This window comes from Schistocerca americana, chromosome 4 (assembly GCF_021461395.2).
Source record: "Schistocerca americana isolate TAMUIC-IGC-003095 chromosome 4, iqSchAmer2.1, whole genome shotgun sequence".
NCBI classification, from domain to species: Eukaryota; Metazoa; Arthropoda; class Insecta; order Orthoptera; family Acrididae; genus Schistocerca; species Schistocerca americana.
In genome coordinates, this window is record NC_060122.1 from 585,990,422 (window position 1) to 586,016,221 (window position 25,800).

At 43.5% G+C, this 25,800-nt stretch overlaps 1 protein-coding gene across 1 annotated transcript in view; it reads left to right on the plus strand.

The window, feature by feature from the left end:
• Positions 1-11,215, plus strand: part of LOC124613630 (sodium channel protein Nach-like) — a 170,122-nt gene extending 158,907 nt beyond the window's left edge. Inside the window, exon 8 of the mRNA XM_047142344.1 lies at positions 10,758-11,215. Coding sequence (XP_046998300.1) covers positions 10,758-11,215 — 458 coding nt within the window. The remainder of the gene's footprint in view (positions 1-10,757) is intronic.
• The last annotated feature ends 14,585 nt before the right edge of the window (positions 11,216-25,800 follow it).

Below are 25,800 nucleotides of genomic sequence, written 5' to 3' on the forward strand. Positions count from 1 at the left end.
ACAGTTTTCTAATGTTTCAACATCTCTGTATGTAAGGTGTCATGCAAATCCAACACCTTCCATGAAACTCCTGACATGATAGCAAATCCAGCAATATGTCACATAGCTCCGAATAAATCCTGACATTAAATTAACCAAAGTAATATGATCAACGAGTGAGCAAATGGAATACCACAGACTAACACAAGAACGTCTAAATGCATGTCATACCTTCCCACCGTGAAACAGACACGGTTCCGAGGGGTGAAACGAGAACAGAAGCCAAGAGCAGAGCCGTGTAGGCTAGAAGGCCCTACGATAAGAGGTCCATCCCCCCAGCCCATGTTAAAAGATGGAGTCCTCCAGAAGAACAGTAAAGATCTTACGATAATACTAAAAGGGCCACACCAGCTGCAAGATTTTAGCGTGAAACTATATGCGTCTCCGTTACGTAGCAAACATTAAGAACATTGCCCCGCCACGAAAAGTATAATGTTTCTCATTGGACAGACAGAATTTTTGTAGGCGGAGCTTAACATTGAGACGCTGATTGGTCATTGAAAACACAGCCAGATGCCTTTCTCTTAAACAACTTCGTCAAACAGCAGTAAAGATAAGTTCGCGAGAGTTGCTACCGAGACGGCGAGGTGTGTGGAGTTGGGCCGCCAGCTGCCCCTCACACCGCCTAACCACCGACGAGGTAATGAATGCACGCGATGCCGCATAAGAGCGCATAACGCTTCACTCAGAACTGCAGAATTCTCATCTGTTACATCCCCTTTTTACGTAATACTAGTGTCGATCGTCAATTAAACTTCGTGGTATTCACATTTGCTACTTGAAGTTAAAATTTGAAACGTGATGATTTTTCTGTTATATAATTATTGAGAAGCCACTGTAATTTACGACAAGTTAAATACGTAATTAAAGATAATTGAGGGTCACTGTAGGCCATTTTTTATACATATGGCATAGGTCATCCTTCGATCCATTATAGAACTTGGAAACCCATTCAGGGAATATTCGTTCACATTTTTGTTGAACGCAGTTAGTTTTTATCATCCTGTATTAAAATATTTCCTTTTATCAACAGTACAATTTATAAACAATGTTTTGTGAGTAGAATAAAAATTCCAATGGTAAACTTAACTGCTTTCTCGACGTTATTTTACCAGCTAACTAAAAATAGGGAAGCCTTTAACCCTTTAAACTAAATTTAGTTAGTATTAAGATTCTTTTACTGGGAGTGCAATGGAGCTGACGCTGAAATCATAAAGTATTTGAGTATATCATCGCTAGTCTCACTGAACTCCTCTGAACTCTACATGTCATGCGTAGTCTGGCGTCTCCTTACCAGCAACAGGCCCCAGGTTCAAACAAGTCAATTCCCTAAAAAACACGCTCAGAGCGTCGTTGCGCGAAAGTGGTAGGGAGACACGACTTAAAATAAACAGACACCACGCAGAATGTTAGATGTATACAACAGCATCATCAGCAAAAGGCCTCATGGAACTTCCGGTTTTATTCAAATGGCTCTGAGCACTATGGGACTTAACATTTATGGTCATCAGTCCCCTAGAACTTAGAACTACTTAAACCTAAATAACCTAAGGACATCACACAACACCCAGTCATCACGAGGCAGAGAAAATCCCTGACCCCGCCGGGAATCGAACCCAGGAACCCGGGCGTGGGAAGCGAGAACGCTACCGCACTACCACGAGCTGTGGACTCCGATTTTATTCACAGGGTCATTTATATACAGAATGGTCAGAAATAATGTGAAAAGCTTGAAAGGGCGTTGCAGAGGAGGTTGTGGTGAGAAATAGTTGTTAAGAGAGAAAATTTGATATGTTGCACCATTTCCGAATTATGTAGTACTGAAGTTAGCCAATCAGCTCGTTGCGTGCACCAATTCAAGCACTCGCACACATTAAACTGCGGTAATGCACAGACATTTCTGCGTCCGTGAGTTACCACTTGTTCAAATACTCATTACCAGTTAAAAATGTACCTTTTTCGGAAGTGGTAAATTTAGTTAGTTGAGCAAAAACTATGTTTATTCCGTTAGAGGAAAACAAATGAAGAACGCGTTTGGCGAAACCGTGTCTGGCAGGTTGCTTGAATTTGAGGTATCGACGATGTGATTTGCTAACTTCAATGCTAAATAACTCGGAAACTGCGCGATGTATGGAATTTTTTCCTCAATAATTATTTGTCATATGGTTCAAATGGCTCCGAGCACTATGGGACATAACATCTGAGGTCATCAGTCTTCTAGAACTTGAAACTACTTAACCCTAACTAACCTAAGGACATCACACACATGCATGCCCGAGGCAGGATTCGAACCTGCGACCGTAGCGGTCTCGCGGTTCCAGACTGAAGCGCCTAGAACCGCTCGGCTACAACGGCCGGCAATTACACTACTGGCGATTAAAACTGCTACACCAAGAAGAAATGCAGATGATAAACGGGTATTCACTGGACAAATATATTATACTAGAACTGACATGTGAGTATATTTTCACGCAATTTGGGTGCATAGATCCTGAGAAATCAGTCTACTTTCACAATCCACACACTGCCGCAGTCGTTTTCTGGAATTCTCATGCGCTCTGAAAGAGCATGTCTTCTGGTATTCTTGCAGTTTCAGCATCAATAGTGTTCTGTAGGTCTTTCAGGATGTTGGCACGGTTTTAATACACCTTTGACTTCAGGTAACCCCAAAGAAAAAAATCGGTATGAGGATAAGTCCGGTGATCGTGCCTGCCAGTTGAGATTCTCCGTCCGAGAGATAAGCCCTCCATAAAACGTTTGCCTCAAAAAATTCATGGTAATGCCCGCTGTCTGCAATGGCACTGTCTTGTTGAAACCAGGTAACCTGTAATTGCATTGCCTCGAAAGCCGGCTGGAAAAACTCTTGCAGCATAGTTAAGTAACGATCAGAATTCATAGTTACAGCACGACGATTTTCCTGGAAAAAGTAAGGGCCAATGATGCCTACTCGTGATATGGCGCAGCACACAGCGGCCTCTGGTGAATTTGCCTGGGGTTCGTGTCGCTCCAGTACAGCATATTCTGTTTGTTTACACACTCACTGAAGGTGAAAATGTGCCTCATCAGAAAAGAACACATTTGAGTGAGGGGGTATGGTTGCAAGCATGTCTTCACCAGATGTTATCCGTTTTACATAATACCGTACTGACAATTTCTGGACCACACACATTTTATATGGGAGAAAATTCGGTTCATTATGAAGTATCCAGTCGAGAGAACGTCTTGAAATGCCTAGAGAAAGTGCGTGATTCCCAACTGAGCATTTCGAAGATTTTGCCGGCCGCGGTGGTCTAGCGGTTCTAGGCGCTCAGTCCGGAACCGCGCGACTGTTACGGTCGCAGGTTCGAATCCTGCCTCGGGCATGGATGTGTGTGATGTCCTTAGGTTAGTTAGGTTTAAGTAGTTCTAAGTTCTAGGGGACTGATGACCTCAGATGTTAAGTCCCATAGTGCTCAGAGCCATTTCGAAGATTTTAGTACTGCTGCTCTAACTCGTTCGACGTTTTGTGATGTTGTAACGCTTCTCTCAGGTCCTCTTCGTATAGATGACATATCCCCTATTGTTCTTAATGCACTTACCCAATTTAAAATTCAGTGCCGTTCAGGAACACGTCCGCGTGGGGTACCGCAAATCGCAAATGAAAAGCACGTTGCACTGCAATGATCGAGTGAGAATTCGAGACATACACTTCGACACAAAATGAGCGCGCTTCAGGTGTACATTGCGTTATTGCAACTAAACAACAATTGAATACAAACTCCAGTCGGTCACTATAAACCACGCTCACTCTCCCCTCTATTCGACCAACAGTGCCGCTAGAACGTGAATTCATAAGCAATTTGCCGTGCTCCACTCTGTACATCTCTTGGGTCTCGTGGACGAGCAGACCGAGCTAGGTTTCGCATGATCGTCGTTTTGGAAACCCATGTTGTTTTCCACACAGGAGCCGGCCGTGGTGGCCGAGCGGTTCTAGGAGCTTCAGTCTGGAACCGCGCGACCGCTACGGTCGCAGGTTCGAATCCTGTCTCGGGCATGGATGTGTGTGATGTCCTTAGGTTACTTAGGTTTAAGTAGTTCTAAGTTCTAGGGGACTGATGACCTCAGATGTTAAGTCCCGTAGTGCTCAGATACATTTGAACCTTGTTTTTCACACAGGAGATTTTCGGTCTTCAGGAATGCCATAATACAGAGCATAAAACTCACTATAATCCCTGCGCACTTTGCAGGTGACAGGGACCGCCTGTAACAAACAAAATTTCGACAGGATACTTTCCTTCAGTTTAACAGTGCTCAATGTGTTGGTCAACCTGATGCTCCATTACGTCGTGTTCATTTCTTCCATTAAAGGCTATTGCCTCACACATACGCCCGCCTTAACAAAACGTAATGTGATTAAGTAGAAATGTACTGATTCCATCATGGAAAGAGTTTTTGGACGTTTTCATTCTATATACCTCGTAAATAGTGAAAGAAAGCTTTCTTTTGTGTAAAAGCTCGAGCCGGTAATAACCGAATCTATATTTGCTAGCAGTTTTAATTTAGCTTCTCATTCTGAGGCACCATGAAATGTTTTTATGTTGTCTCATGATGACTGCTAGTAAGTAAAGCTTTGTTTATCAGCAGCTCATAGTCTTACAAAAAAAAAGACTTTCATCTGCCTATAGTTTACGGATACTACGATTGCGTGTTACACAGAGTGAAGAAACAATCCCGGAATCTTTCACAGTGTGATTCGTTCCATGCTAATAGTGCAACAGTATCTCTGGCAAAATTTCAGTCTACGTTTATTTTCGGTGGGAAACGGACGCCAAAACTGGCAGTTTGGCATTACTATAACCATAGCTTCATTCAGTACACCAGAGCACTGCTGCTAATTTAGTTCAGTGGGTAGAGTTTTGGGAACACATGAGGTAGAGGGTTAGAGTCTGGATCTAGGTGTTCTTTCATATTATTTGTTACATTTATTCTGCCCAATTCTACTTTAGTATACCCTTTTTCGTGATCCGTATACGTCTCGCAGCCACAGTTTTTTTAACAGTGAACGTAATTGTCATAGGTCAGACACATGAGTCAAATAAAAATATCGTATCTTAGGATGGAGATAGCTGCAAAACCTATCAGTATGGAGTGTTAAGCATACATATTACATCCAATGTAAGTGGCTAGATGTAGCGCGTAATCAACTTCCTTAAATATTATAAACACACCATCAGTGATAGAATGTCATTCACAAAACATGCGTTATCATGAAAGCAGATTCTCAATGCGATCTTCCTGCATCTCCAAACTCCCTGTATCATGTTTCTCAGCATCCGCAGTTACAAGAGTCGCATAGACGCTTGTAACCAGTGCACATACTGCCTTTGGGGAATTGGTATAAACGTGTTTCTTTTTTAAATATCTCAACAGTAAGGAATCCAGGGGATTTAGGTCACGGATGGCTTAAGAAACAATATATACTACAATATTATTGGGTTAAACAAAAGCCGGCCGGAGTGGCCGTGCGGTTATAGGCGCTTCAGTCAGGAACCGCGCGACCGTTACGGTCGCAGGTTCGAATCCTGCCTCGGGCATGGATGTGTGTGATGTTCTTAGGTTAGTTAGGTTTAAGTAGTTCTAAGTTCTAGGGGACTGATGGCCACAGTAGTTAAGTCCCATAGTGCTCAGAGCCATTTTGAACAAAATTTGCAAATAAAAATAAAATAAACCCGAAACAGAGTTGGAACCATTCACTATTATAATCAAGAAACTCTATCCACTGCACTAAATTAGCAACAGTGTTTCAGTGTACTGAATGAAGCGACAATGGTGTGCTAAACGTAAGGACGAAAGCAAGCTTCGCTGATGTATGACTGCCAAGTAACACCTCGATAAAACTTGGACCATATATAGAAAGAAACTGTACAGTGATGTACGTAAGGTAGCAAAGAAATGGGCAATGAAGTGAACATAAATGGCACTTTTATTCAAAGACAATAATTACGCTGAAGTCACCGCGATCTGTGATGGTCCCCTGGACATTACAAAAGACAGGAAAGCAATGCATGATCCGCAACGAGCTCCCATGCGGAAACAAGGCTGGTGATGGGTTTTGTGGTAAGGCGTTCTATTCCTCTACCAGCGCGGCTCACAACTCTGGATGGTCGTTGGTGCATATGGACGCACGCAGTACGTCTCCCCAACCCAACCCCTACAGGCTCGATGGAATTTAAGTCGGGGAATTGGCAGCCCAGTCTATTCGCCACATATCGTTTCGTTCCAAGAACTCTGCCTCCTGAGCAATTCGATGTGGTCGCGCATTGTCGTCCACAAAAATGTTGTTCAAATGTGTGTGAAATCTTATGGGACTTAACTGCTAAGGTCATCAGTCCCTAAGCTTACACACTACTTAACCTAAATTATCCTAAGGACAAACACACACACCCATGCCCGAGGGAGGACTCTAACCTTCGCCGCGACCAGCCGCACAGTCCATGACTGCAGCGCCACAGACCGCTCGGCTAATCCCGCGCGGCCCACAAAAATGAAGTAGAAACCGAATGAACCATTGAAAAGAACAATTGGGGAAGGAGTACAGTGTCGCAATAACACTGACGAGTGAGCGCAGCGTGTTCAAAGATTTGGAGGTCAGTACACTCATGCAACATTATTCCTCCCCACACTATACAAACTAGACTGCCACAACGACCATATTCAACAATGCTCATACGGCGAGAGTTGGGAACATGTCATGCAATCAAGAATAGACGTGATCGTCTTGGTGTTCCAGGAGTTCTGGTGTGGGGAGGCATAATTTTTCATGGGCGTACTGACCTCCAAAGCTTTGAACACAGCACATTCACCGGTTAACGCTGTTGTGATGCTGTCTGTACTTCTTGCCCATGGGTGTGTGGTTTTTAGTTGTACATTTGGCCCCGACTTCATTTTTATGGATGACATTGCGCGAATTCAAATTGTTCAAATGGCTCTGAGCACTAGGGGACTTAACATCTGAGGTCATCAGTCCCCTAGACTTAGAACTACTTAAACCTAACCTAAAGACATCACACACATCCATGCTCGAGGCAGGATTCGAGCGTAGCGTAGCAGCTGAAGCGCCTAGAACCGCTCGACCACAGCGGCCGGCGACATTGCGCGACCGAATCGTCCTGTGCAGGTGAAGGAGTCATTGGAACGAGAGGGTTTTCTGCGAATGGACTCCCCTGCTCGTTCTCCCAACTTAAATTCCGTCGACCACATGTGGTATGCTTTGGGGAAAGGTATTGCAGTTCGTCTGCATACACGAGCTACCATCCAGCAGTTGTCATCAGTCGCTGGTGGAGGATCGAAACGCCCTACCACAAGAACTCCTTACAAACGTTGTTGCCGCATGAGAGCAAGTTGCAGATCGTGCGTTTCTGTCCGTGGTGATCAAACCCTCTATTAACAATCAAGTCCCACCTTTTGTAATTGAGCCGTGTGCGGCTTCCGTTGATGTCGTTCATAGCTTGGCATCTTGTAATAGCGATAGTGGCGTCTCGTTTTCTTAATGTGTTCACTGGCGCCACTACGTTTGTTAGCCATGTCTGTCCGTGAGTGGCAGCAACATCGGTAGCGCGTACTATGGTACCATCTTTGGAGCGGCCTCTAGTATTTCCGGGTCGTCGTGTGTCGAGCGAGTGGAGTTGGGAAGGAGCAGCAGTCAGGTACGGACGGCCAGTACTCGCCCGACCGCTCGCAACACACGTGCACTGTCCGACGGAAGGACATGGTCGCGAGAGTGCACGACCACGTCAAGGACCGGATTCAGCGAGTTTTAACTGCATGGACCGAGATATTCGAGTAGCGGAACTTTCACCTGTGTGTGTGTGTGTCCGCCCGTCGAAGTGTCCTCCTGGCAATAAGTTGTCAGTCGACGATTTACACTGGGATCTTTCCCATGCCTGTCTTGAGTGGGGACGACCGTTGGTTAGTCGTTCAGTTGGTCGTCGGAGTGTACGGCATGCATTTGGTCTTCCGACCGCTTCTGACTTCTCTGTGTTTGTGCCGACTTCTAATTTGTCCGTGTTGTTTCACAGTGACTGGTTTCAGTATTGTGAGTTGTTGGTGGAATTGTTTTCCCGGATCCATGTGTATCTTGTGGTTTTGAATAACAAGTTATTTTAATGCTGTCTTCGTATTGGGTTTGGGGGAGTTGCGAACGGACATCAGTCGGTTGGGGCGCAGCAGCGAGCAGGTCCGTGTAGCTCGATGGCAAGCCGTACTGCCACTGCCGGATCGAATAGGGGTAGCTGTGACAGCGACGGCTTCGTTGCACACCAAACCCCTGGACGTTTGAGTGAAGAGATAACTGCTAATGCAACCTCGACTATTCTGAGATCTCGCCTTTGGTCGGTGGGTTGTTGCTCTCAGGGCCGCTGAGCCTGGCGGCAACGAGTGAAGTGTTTCAAGGCGCCGGCCGCGGTGGTCTAGTGGTTCTAGGCGCGCAGTCCGGAACCGCGGGACTGCTACGGTCGCAGGTTCGAATCCTGCCTCGGGCATGGATGTGTGTGATGTCCTTAGGTTAGTTAGGTTTAAGTAGTTCTAAGTCTAGGGGACTGATGACCACAGAAGTTAAGTCCCATAGTGCTCAGAGCCATTTGAACAATTTTTTGTTTCAAGGCGGTGAAGTATTGCAGCCTTCTTTCTCTATCTGTTATTCATCATTGAATTTAGTATTATTCTTATTGCTCAAGTGCAACCAGCGGTATTTTCTGCCTTGTAGCCGCTAACATCCCAGTTACCTGCCCTGGAGGTTAGCGTACTTTTCTGGCAGTGTACCTTTCCTCGTCGTGTTGATGCTGTCCGACACTGCGTGTAGTTCGACAGCTTCTTGTATTGTACTGTGCATTTTTTTTAGGTCTACCTTGGTTCTAGTGTTTCCTTCAGCCTTGGGTGTTTTCTGAAGACGTAGTGCTTTCTGTCTCTTCGTTCTTGCCTAAAAATATTCCATCGTTATACAGGTGATCGGACGTGAGGCGGATTGGTTAGTCGGTCGGTCGGCGCTTAAGCTGCCCCTAGTTGAGTTACCATCCTGTTAACGTGAGTACAACTCTTGGCTTCCTGTCTCACCTTAAAAAAATGGTTCAAATGGCTCTGAGCACTATGGGACTTAACTCCTGAGGTCATCAACCCCATAGAACTTAGAACTACTTAAACCACACACATCCATGCCCGAGGCAGGATTCGAACCTGCGAACGTAGCGGTCGCGCGGTTCCAGACTGTAGCGCCTAGAACCGCTCAGCCACTCTGGCCGGCTGTCTCACCTTACCTTATGTTTGAGTTCTCTTCCCAGGCCGACCCCTGGAACACTTGCTGAGAAACGCGTGTCCTGATTCCTTAGATTATGATGTTTGTTTTAAGGATATTTGTAATTTTCTAATTATTGTTTGTGTGGCCTTCAGCCGAGCAATAATTTCACTTCTTTCCTAATATGGCCTTCAGTCCTGATACAATAAGTTTTTTTTTTAAAGCAATCTTGTTTTAAAGGCAAGGTGTTTGTTCAGATGTGCGCTATTTGAAATTGTTTTCCTGACTTCTAATTCAGGCCTTCAGTCGTTTGTTATTTGGAATTGTTTGTGATCTTCAGCCGAGTAATAACTTCACTTCTTTTATAATAAGGCCTTCAGCCGTGTTAGAGTTTGTTTTAAAACGAAGTATTTATCTTAATATGTGCTATTTGGAATTGTTCTTCTGATTTCCTATTCAGGCCTTCAGCCATTTGTTGTCTGAGGATACAAATTGTTAAATTTTTTTGTGTAAGGCCTTCAGCCGTCATACAGTCAGTTGTGTTTTCTTAAGAGATTGTTTTACAATTTTAATTTCTTTAAATAAAGTTTACGTATTTGTTGTGCAACCGAGAGTAACTGATTACGGCCCCGTCCACAACTGTAATCTTATCCTGCCCCATCCTGAGAAACCAGCTCTCAGTAATGTCTAGCGGAACATAATAAATGCGGTGATTTCAGCGTGATTATTTTTTTGAATAACAGTGTAATTTCTACTTGCCTCATCGTGTATTTCTTTTAATTACCTTCTGTACTATACTCTAGCAGTTCCTTCTATGTATGGTCCAAGTTTCATGGAGCTGCGTTACTTAGCTGTGACATACGCAAAAATTACATTCGTCCTTAATTTTTGCACAGTAGTATGCTTTCGTGTGCCAACGGTTTTGCCGCAGTGGTGACACCGGTTCCCGTCAGATCACGGAATTTAAGCGCTGTCGGGCTGGGCTGGCACTTGGATGGGTGGGCATCTGGTCTGCCGAGCGTTGTTGGCAAGCGCGGTGCACTCAGCCCTTGTGAGGCAAATTGAGGAGCTACTTGATTGAAAAGTAGGGCTCCGGTCTCGGAAACTGACATACGGCCAGGAGAGCGGTGTGCTGACCAAATGCCCCTCCATATCCGCATCCAATGATGCCTGAGGTCTGAGGATGACACGGCGGCCGGTCGGTACCGTTGGCCTGTTCTTGGAGGAGTTTAGTTTTCGTTTTAGTATGCTTTCGTACACGTGCTTATAATGTTGTCTAATTTTCATTATTTGACGTCCATTTTCCAGCGAAAAAATGCGACATTTCTGTTTCGGTAGGCGGCAAGTAATCATATTGTGAAACCCGTGTGCGTGAAGTTTTCTTCACCTTGTATAATGTGATTTTCGAAAGCATGACATGAAGACTGTGGGCAATGTCGCGTGTTTGCAGTGTCATTCGGAGGCGTCCTGAGCCTGTTCCTGGGGGTGAGCGTGCTGTCCCTGGCTGAGGTGCCGCACTTCGCGCTGCGGCTGGTCACGGCGCTGTACCACGGCAGCGGGTCCACCACCGCCAACGCCACCACAACGGATCACCAGCCACAGTCCGTGTGGGTCACCACGGCACCGGATCGCCGACATCCCACTGTCTCTGACCATCCCTGGAGCACAGTGTCAGGGCCTAAGCTACGCGTACTGCGCGACACGGCGAGCATCGCTGGCAGCAGCCACCGCCTCCGGACACGCAAAGGCACGAAATGGCTCGGGCGAAAGTCCCCGCAATTGCCGCTCTTCAGGGGCGCTCTGCGGCTCAAGAGCGGGAAAATTGCGGCAGTTGCCGCTCCACAGGAACACTCCGACACTGAAATGGCGCTGGCGCAGTGGAGGGCGAGCGTCGCAGCCCGGTGGTGAAATTCTGGAATCACAACAGCTGCGAGTCACGGTCAGGCAGTTGTCCTGTCATCCTAACGTAGGCCTCGTGCGACCTACAGGTATCCGGAATAAGCTCTAGAGGAACCGAAAGACTGACTTTACGAGAGAATTCAGTCCTATGCTTGTCTGTGTATCAAAACTGAAATAGTATTCCAAGGGTAATGACCTCACTGTAAAAATGCCATTAAGCTACAACAAAAAAAAATAATTCTGTTCTTTCTGTAACTTGCATATACTAAATTGCTTTTATGGATTATAGTCACCTTCAGTCACGAAAATACGTCCTCTGATAAACTACTCGGTGCATTTCGATTTCCGCAGATTGATTCATTGTACTTCAGGCAACTGTTACTTTAGTAGAGTTAGGTTTCAGGTATTGTGAAGTGATTAAAGCATCGGGTTTCTGATACAGTATCCTTAACATTCGAGAAGGGACTCATATTGTCCTTCATAGCTCCTGAAATTAACCGATGTAATGGCTTTTTCGTGACTGAGAGCTGCTTATGCATGAATTTTTGTAATAGTATAAGTAACATAGGACATAGGACTTAGGAAAACATTGTTCTGCAGCAAAACACAATAAGACGCTAAATGATCAAAATTATCTGGATACCTAATAAAGGACGTTAATACATGATGTTCCGCTCTTGGCTTTTGACAACTTGAACTCTGCTGGGGGCACTATCGACGAGGTCCAGGAAACTGAGCCCATTCTTCCTCAATAACCGAAACCAGAGACGATACTGATGCTGGACTACAGGCCTGGAGTCAGTTCGACGTCCTGACTTATCCGAACGGTGTTCTATTGGCTTGAGGTCGGGACTCAGGGCAAACAATTGTCAAAACAATTGTCAAACAAATGGTACCTAGTGACAGGCTGCATTATAATGCTGATACGAAGAGGCATCATCTCCCAACTGTTTCGCTAATGCTGTAAAATATTTTCGTATCACACCGTGTTTACAGTTTTCTTAAGCGTAATAAGGAGACCACAACTAACATCCCTCCACCGTAACAGCACTTCCTCCATACTACACTGTTGGTACTACACTACATGACGGCAAGCTACGTTCTCCAGGCATTCACCAAACCCAAACCCTTCCTTTGTATACCGTGATCCGCCACTCCAGATCATTCGTTTCCTGTCTCCACTGTCCACTGGCGTCGCTTATTACACCACATCAATCGTCGCTTAGAGTGGACTACAGAAAAGCGTGGCTTTGAGGAGCTGCTCGCCACACTACCCCACTCTTTTGTACTCCTTACTCGCTGTTATTGTGCTAGCTCGACTGCTGGCAGCACTGTGGAGCTGAAGACTGATTCCTTCCGCTGATTCACTGCAATTTCTCTGGTGGATTTGTTACTTAGGTGATACCCAGTGATTAGCCCACGTTCGACATACCTGAGCGCTCGTGACCGACCCATTACGATGTTACTGCTTCTCTGTTGACAACACAAAGACTTTGTACTTTTGTATTGCTGTTTCGTTCACCGGCTACAGGCGAGAATATACTACTGGCGGTGGTTAAACTTCCTGCCATCAGCACAGAACAGCGGGGTACAATACGGAACTGTGGATGTCTACATTGAACGTCGTTCAAGTGAAAGCTTTTGCAACATTTTACTGAGTAGATGTGTCTAATGCAGTTGATACTAAGTGCATATGACGAGCACTGGATCCTGAGTTTAATTTCTAATTTCCGCGGTTTTTTTTTCTCCAGTTTATATGCCTATAGCAAAGTTTACGTGTTACATTTTTTGTTCATAAGCTTTTGAAAACATTTACTAAATTAATCGATACGCTGTAGTATCACGTATGTACATCACCATTGTCATCATCTTCTTCATCCAATTTAAGTAGCCTATTTTCGTGTTTATTTTTACCTTAATGTACCCGAGTTTCGCCTAGCGGTTAGTACATTTATGCAAGCTTTCAGAGGCGGACAGCATAAGGTTTCTATGGCCACTGCAGTATTTTCTATGCTCAGTTACTGTACTTGTTGTTCAGTATATATTTGAATCTTTTACGGTTACTCTTTTCCTAATCTTCTCCAGAACATCCCTTAAAATCCCCAAAAATCTCTCATATCCGTCGTATGTACTCTGCTGTCTGTATGGGTTTCGAGTGACTCACTTTTCTCAGTCGAATTAAAAGGCAGAGCATGAAAGGTGAGTCCCATATTCCTAAATACTAGGATTTTATAACTAAGGGAAAAATCTCTAACAGAAAATCACAGATGCTACAACGAAACGGTGTCATAGTATAGCCGCATAACCCTTACATCCTAGAACAGACCAAAGATGTAACTATTGACAAGCGAAAATGGATTCGTGATACTCCTGAATACGGTGGCTGGTACGTAAGAAGCTTATGCAAAAAATAATATGTTAAAACCATTTTATATCAAGAACACCATGTTACATTATGTTGTATCGCAATTATTGATTTTGTCTGTCCCTCCTCTTCAGCTATGCTTATTTTTAAATCCTTTACTTTCAGTCAGTGATGCATGAGAAAATGTACCTCAAAATCCTTAAAACAGTTTTTAGAATGTTTCAGTCTATTTCCTCGTAAAAACCTGTACGATTATTCAAGTTAGATCCAAAATATACATTCTCCATAAGGTACAATCGCCGAGTATGTTGTTACGCAATCGAAAACCATTACTTTTCAAAAAATGGATCAACTCAGGGCTGTAACCTATTTCTGCCTCAACTGAATGAAATAAAAGAAGGAGATATTTAAATAAATATCATATGTCGTCAAATGAGTCTGAAATACGAAAAACATCCTTGTCGTTGTCGCTGTACATGTACAACACGTTTCTTGTTGGATAAATACTGTTTCCAGTGGGCTGTACCATAAAAACGGTTGAACATGTCATATTCGAATGTTTGCAGCCGTCAACAATTATTTACATTTCCTATGTAATTTACAAATCTGTTTTAGATGTTCGTTGATGGCCAAAGGGTAGTTACACACACAAAGATGTGGTTTGTTCTTCTTTGTTATTGCGATTTGGTAATAGCAACAAACGAAACACAATATTTCGTTCTAATGCAATACTTTTGTTCATTCTTTGACAGCATAATTTATTTTATACACTGACATAATTGGAGAATTGTAAACCATGAAGCATCAGTCCTGTATGTATCATACTTTGTGGAGATGTTCATCATATAAAAGGCGTTAAATGATTAAACTTTCATGCCACTTGGAACTGGTGTCCATCGTCAACATCAGTACGATGTGTGAGCCCAATGGACACAAATTCAGGCTTGCTGGTAGATGGGAGCAAACACACTCTGAAATTTATCATGGGTAATTTCTTCCCACACCTTCAACTATTCTACTTTATTTCATGACGACTGCTTCCTGGAGGCTGGTATTACAGTCTACATCTTCCCATCACAGCCCAGACACGTTCTGTGGATGACAAATCAGGGTACTGGGAAAACCAGTCAACGTTCCGTACATTGCTAAAGATATCTCCGATGTGAATGGCAGAGTGGGGCCACGCATTGTCCTGCTGGAATACGCCATTTGGTACCCTGATGAAGCATATGAAAACAGGGTTACCATTCTTGCCACATACTAACGAGTATTCTAGCTTCAACAGTTACCAAAGCAGTCCTATTGTCACATCCAATAGTTTCCCACGCTATGGTTCAAGGAGAAGGAATGGTGTTGGTCTCGAGAGTCGCTACTGCCCGTGACCGTCCACCAGGTTGCCTACGGACACGTTGGCGAGTCTGACCTCCACAGACGGAAGTGAGCCTTCTCGTTGAACGCTGTAATGTGCCACTTAATTTCCCATTTGACTTTGTGGCTATGGTACGGTGTCTGTGGTACGGTGACGGAGGTAAATTTCGCATTGCAAATGGAGATCTTAATCCAGCTTCCAGTAATCTGTTCCCGACAGTCCGTGGTGGCACTCTGCCTGTAACCTCTGCACATATTTCAGCTTTTCTCATCCGTCTATCAATAAGAGTCAGCCGAACTTTCCTACGATGTTTTCACGGTGTCGTACTTCTAGACCGACCTGTGCCCACCCTTTCTGCCACACTGTTATCCCGAGATCACCCTGCCACCACTCGTTCCGCAGCCACTGCACTACAGTCAACTGTATGTGCGATCTATCGATACGATGCTTCCATGTTCCCTCACGCCAGTGATTTTATGTTTCTTGAAGTCTGAAAGACGGCGGTAATCTGCAGGCGCACGTCTTATGGGCATGCTGCGTTGCAATCTACACCTGAAGAGTTCCAGTAACATTAAAGACAGTCAACAGCCATCGTGTACTCACATAATTCTTCATCTGTAGAAATAATTTTTTGTGCAGAAAGTACTGAAAACAAGCGTGCATAAGGATGAAATTTGTATACATATACAGGGTGAGTCTAATTAAAGCTAAACTTTAAACCGCTGTAGAAATAACACCACTGGTCAGAATGACGTCAAATTGCATCGGAATATTATCCAAGAAGGGGAAAACGTATGACAGAAGAAAAATAAATAGTTCCAAAATGTTGCAATAGATGGCGCTGTAAGCATCATAACTTATTAGTCGTCGACCACAAATGACAAATGAATCATACAAAAATGCCTAAGGTGGACGTTTGACGTTAAACAAACTGTACTATCCACTGTGTATGGGTGTGTGGGTGTGATACTGTTAGTTACGTACGCCCATCCACCACGGCAAGGTCATATCACATCGGATGGGAAAAATCAGTTTTTAATTGTCCTGAGGCCAATAACCGCATAAAAAGCATCAATCAAAATCAAATAGGATTATTAATTACCGTGTGACTGGCACAAAACATGGTCATTATGCTGTCCACCGTTTTCTACAAAAAGAGAAAAAGCATGTTCCATAATTGATCGAAGTGTTTCACATTCAGAATGTGTTGCGCAATGTGTGCCTTCAATGCAGCCAAGTTTGCAATCGGAACACTGAACACAACATCTTTTTGAGATAGCCCTACAGCCAGAAGTCACATCAAGATCAGGTGATGGGCACGCCCAGGCTGTAGGCAAGTGACGGCTGATAATTCTAGCATTTCCGAAATGACGCTTCAGCAGATGCTTAGCCGGATTTGCAATGTGCATAAAAATGATCCCATCCACACATCCATGCAGTTGGAGAGCTGGAATGACGTGGTTGCGCAAAAGACCCTCATAGCGCTTACCAGTGACAGTTTAGGTAACATGACCGGAAGCACCTGTCTCTTCGAAAAAATATGGACCTATGATAAATGATGCTGTAAACCCGCACCTCACAGCGACCTTTTCACGATCAAGTGGTACTGGTTGATTTGAGCGTGGTTTTTCCGTTGGCCATACCCGATAAATCTGTCTATTGACATATCCTGTCAGATGGAAGTGGGCTTCATCTGTCCACAAAATCTTCCACGGCCAATCATTGTCCACTTCCATGCGAGCAAGGAATTCTAAAGCAAAGGTCTCTCTTGCTGGCAGGTCTCCAGGAAGCAACTCGTGCACACGGGTAATTTTGAATGGATAGCAAAGAAGGATGTTTCCTGGCACCTTGCTCACGGGTATGTCCACCGTTCGGGAAATTCTTCGTGCACTACACGTTCGCATACCACTACTCGTCTCCTCCTGCACTGCTGTGGCCACTGCTTCCACTGACGTCGAATCGTTTCCTTCCTCTACCAGGTTTCACACCAAAAGAACCCGTCTTTTCGAATTTCCGAACCATTTTCTTAAGACCCACGGCAGTCATCGAACCAACACCTTGTTTCAAACCCTTCACTGTCCGGAACATCTGCAGAGCGACGTGCGCACTGTCATAATTCTTGTAATACAGTTTACAAACAGAGAGCGATCCTGCATTGAGACAGTTATGGCGAATGTCGCAGACGCGAAAGGAGAAAAACCGTTTACCCTGCGTGTTTATACCAACTTTAACGGGTCGCGCGTGATGGATGTTTTCATTTATGTATTCTGACACAAACAGCGCCATCTATTGATCATATTTTACACTACTTTTTTTCTTCTGTCATATGTTTTCCCCCTTTTCCAATAATATTCAGTTGCAATTTGACGCCACTCTGACCAGTGGCGTTATTTCTACAGCGTTTTGAAAGTAACTTTAATTATATTCACATAATAACATAGATATGGAAATACCAGTGTGGTGGCGTTCGGTCTAGTTATTTGTGAAGTAACATTTTTAGTTTCCGTCAGTGTAATTTTATGTAAAATTATTTGCATATCACCTTGCAACTTGTTTTTCAAGATCTTTTATCACTGTTTGACGTTTTTTGTACCTGAAAACAGGAAACACTAATCAGTAGTAAATGGTCGGGAATAAGAAGTTGCAAGATGATATACGAGGGTTGGAACTCAAATAGTTGCAACTATTTATTCACAACCGATACAAAAGAGTTACATGTTTGCACTTGTTACTGTCCTTAAAAGTAGTTGGTTCAAATGGCTCTGAGCACTATGCGACTTAACTTCTGAGGTCATCAGTCGCCTAGAACTTAGAACTAATTAAACCTAACTAACCTAAGGACATCACACACATCCGTGCCCGAGGCAGGATTCGAACCTGCGACCGTAGCGGTCACGCGGTTCCAGACTGAAGCGCCTTTAACCGCACGGCCACACCGGCCGGCCCTTAAAAGTAGTCACCAGCACTGTGTAGAACCCGTTGCCAGCGATGTGGCAGGCGCAATACACCGTTAGCAGAGCCTGTTCTGTTGATGGTGATACAGGAATGGCTTACTGTCTGTCGAATCTCTGGAACAGTTCTGAAGCGAATGCCACGAAGTGGTTCCTTCATCTTCTGAATCAAATCAAAGTCACAAGGATTTAAGAACTGCGAGTAAGGTGGATGGTACAGTACTTCCCAGTCCCATCGACCGAACAGAGCAGCCACAGCTTGCGCTGTATGCGCCGGCGCATTGTCGTGCAAAATGATGGGTGTGTTGCGCAGAAAGTGTCACCGCTCCTTTCGCAAAGCTGGTCGTAGGTGATGCTCCAAAAAAGAACAGTTATACTGTGCGTTGACGGTCTGCCGTGGAGCAACGTAATGCGTTAGGATAACACTATCACAGTCGTACACGAGAATCACCACAAATTTAGACCACTCAATTCGCACCATCAACAGAACAGGCTCTGCTAACAGTATACTACATCTTCCACATCGGTGGCAACGCAAACATGTAACTATTTTGTATAGGTTGTGAATAAATAGTTGCCACTATTTAAGTTCCAACCCTCGTATAAAGTCATAGACAAGTAAATGTCTTACTACTGACTAAGATAACGGGAGTACTTAGCGTGGTAGCAGGAAGAGATGTTTTATGACGCTTTGTATGTATTTAATACTGCAGTCCACCTTCATATACACCCTTTCTCTTGTTTTTTGAATAATTTTTGCCTTACCTACGACATCAAAAATTAACCCATAATAAAAGCTATATCATTATCTTTTATTTTAAATCAACCTCTATTCCGCATGGTTGTTTAGATATTCCTCGTATCCTACATTATCTCTTTTCCAAGTATTACACGCTTCAAAAGTATGTGACAACTACTCAAAAAGTTTTGAAATGACAAAACGGTGTAATTTTGGCTCTGGGTGGAAAAATATTACCGGCCAGTGTGGCTGTGCGGTTCTAGGCGCTTCAGTCTGGAACCGCGTGACCGCTACGGTCGCAGGTTCGAATCCTGCCTCGGGCATGGATGTGTGTGATGTCCTTAGGTTAGTTAGGTTTAAGTAGTTCTAAGCTCCAGGGGACTGATGACCACAGATGTTAAGTCCCATAGTGCTCAGAGCCATTTGAACCATTTTTTGGAAAAATATTATTTTTGGTTACGTTAGTTATATAACATGGAAGTGATAGGATTAGATTGGGCCATGGCTGAACACTTCACTTAAACATATTTTATTTCACAAAATGGATAAAATACAGAAACAGCAATGTTATGAAAACTCAGGATGATAGAAATAACTGTCTGTGAATTATGCATGCTAGTTTATGTTTGATAGCTAAAGATTGACATCAACAGCTTTGTATTCCAAATGTCATTTAACGTTACTGATCTGATGGAATTACATTTTTCTTGAGACATATGAGTCTCAACTTTAACTTCGGTAAAGATAGAAGCTGAAGAAATGAATTAACACTAATTTCAGTTCATGCCTTCAGCCCTTTTTCTTCTTCTTAGTATTACATCTTCTTAGTATTACCGAGGCTCTGCAGTATTGGAATAGCATCTGAGATTTGTAAGCAAGAGACCTGTATTCAAGTCCCAGCCTAGCACAAATTTTAATTCTTTTCTTTAGCTTATCGAAGATAAAATTGAGACTCCTATGTCCCAAGGAAAGTGTAGTTACATCAAATCAATATAGCAAATACGCCTGGAGTACAGGCAGGATTTCCTCATTATATAGAAAGTTGGTATTATCCCAATACCAGAGGGCCGCAGCAATACTGACGTTTTAAGAAAGGAAAAAGGGCTGAAGGCATTAACTGAAGTTTGTCTTAGGGAAGACGGTGAGCTAGAGCGCTCCATGCAGCTGTGTTAGCCACAGTGCTACGGTGATGTAATGGTTAGCACATCTGCCTAGTAAGCAGGGTACCCGGGCTCAAGTCCCAGCTGTGGCACAAACTTTAATTCATTTTTCAGCATCTATCACTCAACATTAATTGAATTAATGTGCACCTCGTATACCTGTCCTTACAAATTAAGTAAAACGCATTTAACATTAATAGTGATCAGCTCACCAATAGTAAATAAAAGAGAATAACGTCAGAAAACAGAGCCTGGACTTAACGATTAGGATTAATGAAAATTGTAACACCAGTGCCTTAAACAAGACTCCTTTAATCACAACTTCAACACGTCAGTTGAAATCTCACCGGATACACAACCGAACCACTAGCCAGAGTTATAAATCAAAAAAATTAAAATGATACTCAGATCGATTGAGTATTGCCAAAACTCACAATACTGGACAAAAACATCACATCTGTACAATTGCTTGGTCCTTTTGGATATACACCTGCCACACAGAATACCCAGTAATCGAAGGCACAAGAGGTCAGCCTCCTACAATGAAATTTCTCACGCTTGTGATCAGTCGCTCAGTGAAACGTGAAGTCTGAGTACTGTTGTGTGAATAATCCGTGAACGGTGGGCACCTGTTTTACAACGGAGACACCGTCACAGTAAGACAAAAAATTAGATATGTAAATAACTGACTATATTTCTTATTTGAGGACTGACTTGTCAAGATTGTTTGTAAGACAATCAAGCTGTAATGGCAAAACAAGTGTGCACCAGACAATACCGATTTATTTTCGTCAACATTCTACATGAATCAATGGAAATGACTGCTAAGCAGTTACTGTCGTACAAACATTAATTTTCTGAATATTAACGAACAGTGGCTCACTAGACACTTAACTGCATCTGAATGTACCGCTTGAACATTGGAGAACACCTCGAATCCAAATGGACGACTGCTTGGTAAGTGTTACAAGGTTTCGTGATCTACGCAGCTCGTAAATGCAAAGTAAAATGAGTACAATAGTCACGGAAAAACACAATTAAGCCAAGAATGTAAGTCGCACAGCAAATCCTGCAAATAGTGAGCTGCTCAGATAAAGGACAGTGGTAACTGCAAAATGCGAAACTTACTTAGAGAACGCGCACCACAATGCACAGTTCAGCAACGAATGAAAAGGGCCGAGATGTGGCAAAGAAAGAGACTGAAACCATTGCCTTCTGCATTAGGAGAGATCCCTGACTCTAGCTCTGTACTTTTTGAAAAATTCAGCATCCCAGGGAGGATCTCCAGCCGTTACCACTGTGACTAGTGAGAATTTAGCTTTCTTTTCCAGAATGCAGGGAAACCCTGCACAAATTTCCCATTTTTGGTTCAATGAACGCATTGCAACATGCAGAAGGTTGATATTGGTACCTAGCCTAGTTGCACTCATTGGTAGAAACCTTCGCACCAAAGCACGATGTCGGACATAATTCATATGACTGGAAAACAAGATTTTGGAGCGAAGGCAACGAATTTTCCCGCGGTAGGGCTAAAAGCGTCTTGTTGCCCACTTCTGCGATCTGTGTACAGGCAGGTGATTTCATCAGCCCCCAGAGCAAAGCCGTTCTCTGGGGGCTGATCAGTAGCTTATTTCAAAGAAGAAGACCACCCTCGCAGCTGAAATGGTCAGCCAGAGGCTTACTGGAAACTCTTCCATTCACCAGAGACTTTGCGACGGACCTCCTGTGGTCAAGCCGCAATCGCTAGACGGACACTACCCGCTCGCTTCCCACCAAGGGACAAGTTGAAATCCTTCTCTAGAGCAAGCCATCCTTGTGCTATCCTCGAACATAGTCAAAAACGAGCAAATAAAATGATTAAACATCGCCTAGCGATATGTGACTGCAACGTCACAATAGGCTGTCGACGTCACGTTGTGTCCATCGAACCATCGTGTTCCTAAATGAACATCTGAGATCCACGCACAGTCGCGCCGAGCCGGGAAGAAACTTGTTTTTCTGGGGCACACATCAGAGGCTTTTCTGGGGCACACACCAGAGGCAAACTTCTATCAGCGCAGGCACACGGCCATATTCACGAGGAGAACACCGCAAGCACCGTAACCCGATTTCCCAGAAACGTTGCTCAGTGAAAGAGGGGTCAAATTAAGCGGACACGTATCTCGGCCTGTTCATAGATGCACCACCATTTCTGAGACAACTAGGGTCAACTTTAGAAGGTAGTATATGTGCCGTTTGGGTAGTAAGTAGTTCAGCAGAAGCGGTAGCACAGTGGCTAGCGTCGCAAGTTCACACTTTTCCGTTGCGTGTTCGAAACCCAATTTTCGTTTTTCTTCATTCACCCATGACCACAGAAGGTTACTACACGTATTTTTTCCAATGTATATTGAAATAACATTGTCCTTATTGTCTGCTAATTGTATGGTGAACGAATTCAAAAGAAAAAAGACAACAAATGAATGGAAAAATGATTGAAAATTGTTTTTGATGAAACTCTTGTAGTGAGCGCCAGTTTTTAGAAAAGTGGTCAGTTATGTGCGGTTTGCCTCGAAAGTATTGCGAATGAGTGAAACATTCAGCAGTGTTAACGACCTTTCTTTGCCGAGTGAGACTCATATGAAGAAATGTCGCTGTGGCAAACCTGCCTTCACGTGATGCTCGTATTGTTCGGAATTTCCGTGTTTCTTATCTTTCTAAGATTTATATCATCCAAAGGATTGCGCTAATATTTCCTGAAGAATAAATATAAGAATAAAATATAAGAATTAAGAACTGATACAAGAAAGAAATACAAGCATATCAGAATTTAAAAAGATTGAAAACCCTGAAAATATTATAACACGTATATTATACAATAAATGTACGACATTATTGTGAAACCCAGTTGTAATTTTACAATTAATATAACGACCTTGTATCCCCTAACTTGATAAGAAACTTTCGTATAGTAACCTTCTACAGACATGAGTCGATAAATGAAAAAATAAAAACAATATACGGGTTTCAGACACGGGACGCAAAAGTGAGAGACCATAACGCTAGCCACTGTACCACCATTTAGTTCAAATGGTTCTGAGCACTATGGGACTTAACATCTGAGGTCATCAGTCCCCTAGAACTTAGAACTACTTAAACCTAACTAACCTAAGGACATCACACACATCCATTCCCGAGGATGCGACAGTAGCAGTCTCGCGGTTCCGGACTGAAGCGCCTAGAACCGCACGGCCACCGCGGCCGGCACCACCATTTGGACTGAGCTTATCGCGCACTAAAAGCCATCGAAGTTACATCAAAAACTTTGACGTTCTGAGACGGGAACACCTATATCTTTCCGTACGAGCTCTGATTTCCCTTACTTTATCGTGGTGATCGTTTCTCCCTATGTAGTTCGGTGTCAACAAAATATTTTCGCATTCGGAGGGGAAAGTCGGTGATTGGAATTTCGTGAGAAGATTCCGTCGCAACAAAAAACGCCTTTCTTTTAATGATGTCCAACCCAAATCCTGTATCATTTCTGTGGCACTCTCTCCCATATTTCGCGATAATACAAAACGTGCTGCCCTTCTTTGAATTTTTCGATGTACTCCGTCAGTCCTGTCCGGTAAGGATCCCACACTGCCCAGCAGTATTCTAAGGGAAGACGGGCAAGGGTAGGGTAGGTTGCCTCCTTAGTAGATCTATTACATTTTCCAAGGGTCCTGCCAACAAAACGCAGTCTTTGGTTAGCCTTCTCCACAACATTTTCTATGTGTTCCAATTTAAGTTGTTCGTAATTGTAATACCTAGGTATTTAGATATATTTACGGGTTTTAGAGTAGGCTGATTTTTCGTGTAACCGAAGTTTAACGAATTCCTTCTAGCATTCATGTGGATGACCTTACGAATATTCTGTGCTATTTTGCTATGGCTTCTCCAGTGGTGCTCTACGGTATTGTGTTTCGGGACTGCCAACATCTACCTACAAACAATCAAAAAACTGAGGAAAATATTATCAGCCTATGTCTTGAAATAATAATATAACACGAGGCCGCCGATGTGACCGAGCGGTTCTAGGCGCTTCAGTCCGGAACCACGCGGCTGCTACGGTCGCAGGTTCGAATCCTGCCTCGGGCATGGATGTGTGTGATGCCCTTAGGTTAGTTAGGTTGAAGTAGTTCTAAGTCTAGGGGACTGTTGACCTCAGATGTTAAGTCCCATAGTGCTTAGAGTCATTTGAACCAATAATACAACATGAAATTACATATACAGGAAGTTAGTGCTAGAATCTAAAATTTCCTTTTTTATGTTATTCAGATATTGTCTGAAGATATAAAATAAGGTGAAAAACATAAAAAATTACGTCTGTTATTTACAAAATACGTAACCTTTAGTAACAAACCTTCAGTTGCGGAAGGAACAAACAATACGCAGCACTAAACTGAGCATCTTCCGACACTGTCATTACCCCTGGTGCGAAGGCCGCAGTGAAAGCCAGAGCTTTATCTGCACATCGATCTTGCAGTCGAGAAATCGTAGGTAAAAGCAATTGATAAAATTTCGAATTTCAGCATTGAATTTCTGTATAGAATGTTACAATTTTGGTATTATTTTATTATTTTAAGAGATAGGCCGACAATATGTTACGCTGTAATGACAGTACAGAGTCGTATAGGGGAAAGCGCCCTAGTGGCCACTTCCTGGCTTTGTATGTTTAATGTAGATTCTACTCTTTTTAAATTGTTAACATTTCTTCTAATGTAAAACTCGTATTTCCTATATTATAAAAATGTTATCAATAAATGACAGTGGGTGCTGCAGCACCATTGCGCACTACCACGCACCTGTATGTGCATGCGCGTATGTACGAGGACGACACCTACCAATCTGTCTTATTGACCACTGAATACGAGGGTAAGTCAATTATTATCCGCAAAGTAGCTATAAAATTGTACTGTAATCAAGTAGGAAACTTACAAGAACATCAGTTTTCGACATAGTCTCCTTGCGTTTCAACGCACTTGGTCCATCACTGTACAAGCTTTCGATGCCCTCATAAAAGGAGGTTCTCCGTTGAGCTGAGAGCCAGGAACGCACCGCTTCCTTCACTGCTTCGTCAGAGGCAAATCGATGGACCCTTAAATCCTGTTTGAGTGAACCAAACAAGTACAGTCAGAAGGGGCAAGATCGGGACTATATGGAGAATGATCAAGTAGTTAAAATCTGAGTTTCTGAAGCCTTTCCTCAGTGTGGGCGGCAGTATGCGGACGGCCAGTGACGCGCAACAACACAACACCTTTTGACAGCAATCCTCGGCGTTTGCTTCGAATTGCAGGCTTTAGCCTGGCAGAAAGCATCTCACTCTTACGTACACTGTTTATTGTTGAGCCCCTTTCCCCATAATGTTTCAGTACTGGAACTTGTGCGTCCCAAAAAACCGTGAGCATCAGTTTTCCTGAGGACGATTTGGTCTTGAAGTTTTTCTTGCACGGCGAATTTGGATGTTTCCATTCCATACTCTGCCGTTTTCTCTACGGCCTTAAATGACGGATCCATGTTTCATCAACAGTAATGATCCTGTCTAAGAAGTTGTCCCCTTCATTACCATAGCGATCCAAATGTTTTATTTTGCAGATGTCCAAGCGCGTTTGTTTATGCAACTGTGCGAGTTGTTTTGGGACCCATCTTGCACAAACTTTATTAAATCCAAGTCGGTTGTGGATGATTTCGTAGGCAGAACCGTGACTAATTTGCAGACGATGTGCCACTTCGTCTATAGTTAATCGTCTGTCTAAGAGAATCATTTCACGTGAACGCTCAATTGATTCTTCATTTGTGGCGGTAAACGTCGTCAGGCTCCTTCATCGTGTGTAACACTTGTGCGGCGATTTCGGAATTTTTCAATTCATTCGTAGACACCCCGTTGTGGCAAAACACTGTTCCCGTACTGTACCGAATGTCTTCGATGAATTTCGACCCCTGATACGCCTTCCGACCACAAAAAACGGATCACTGAACGTTTCTCTTCTTT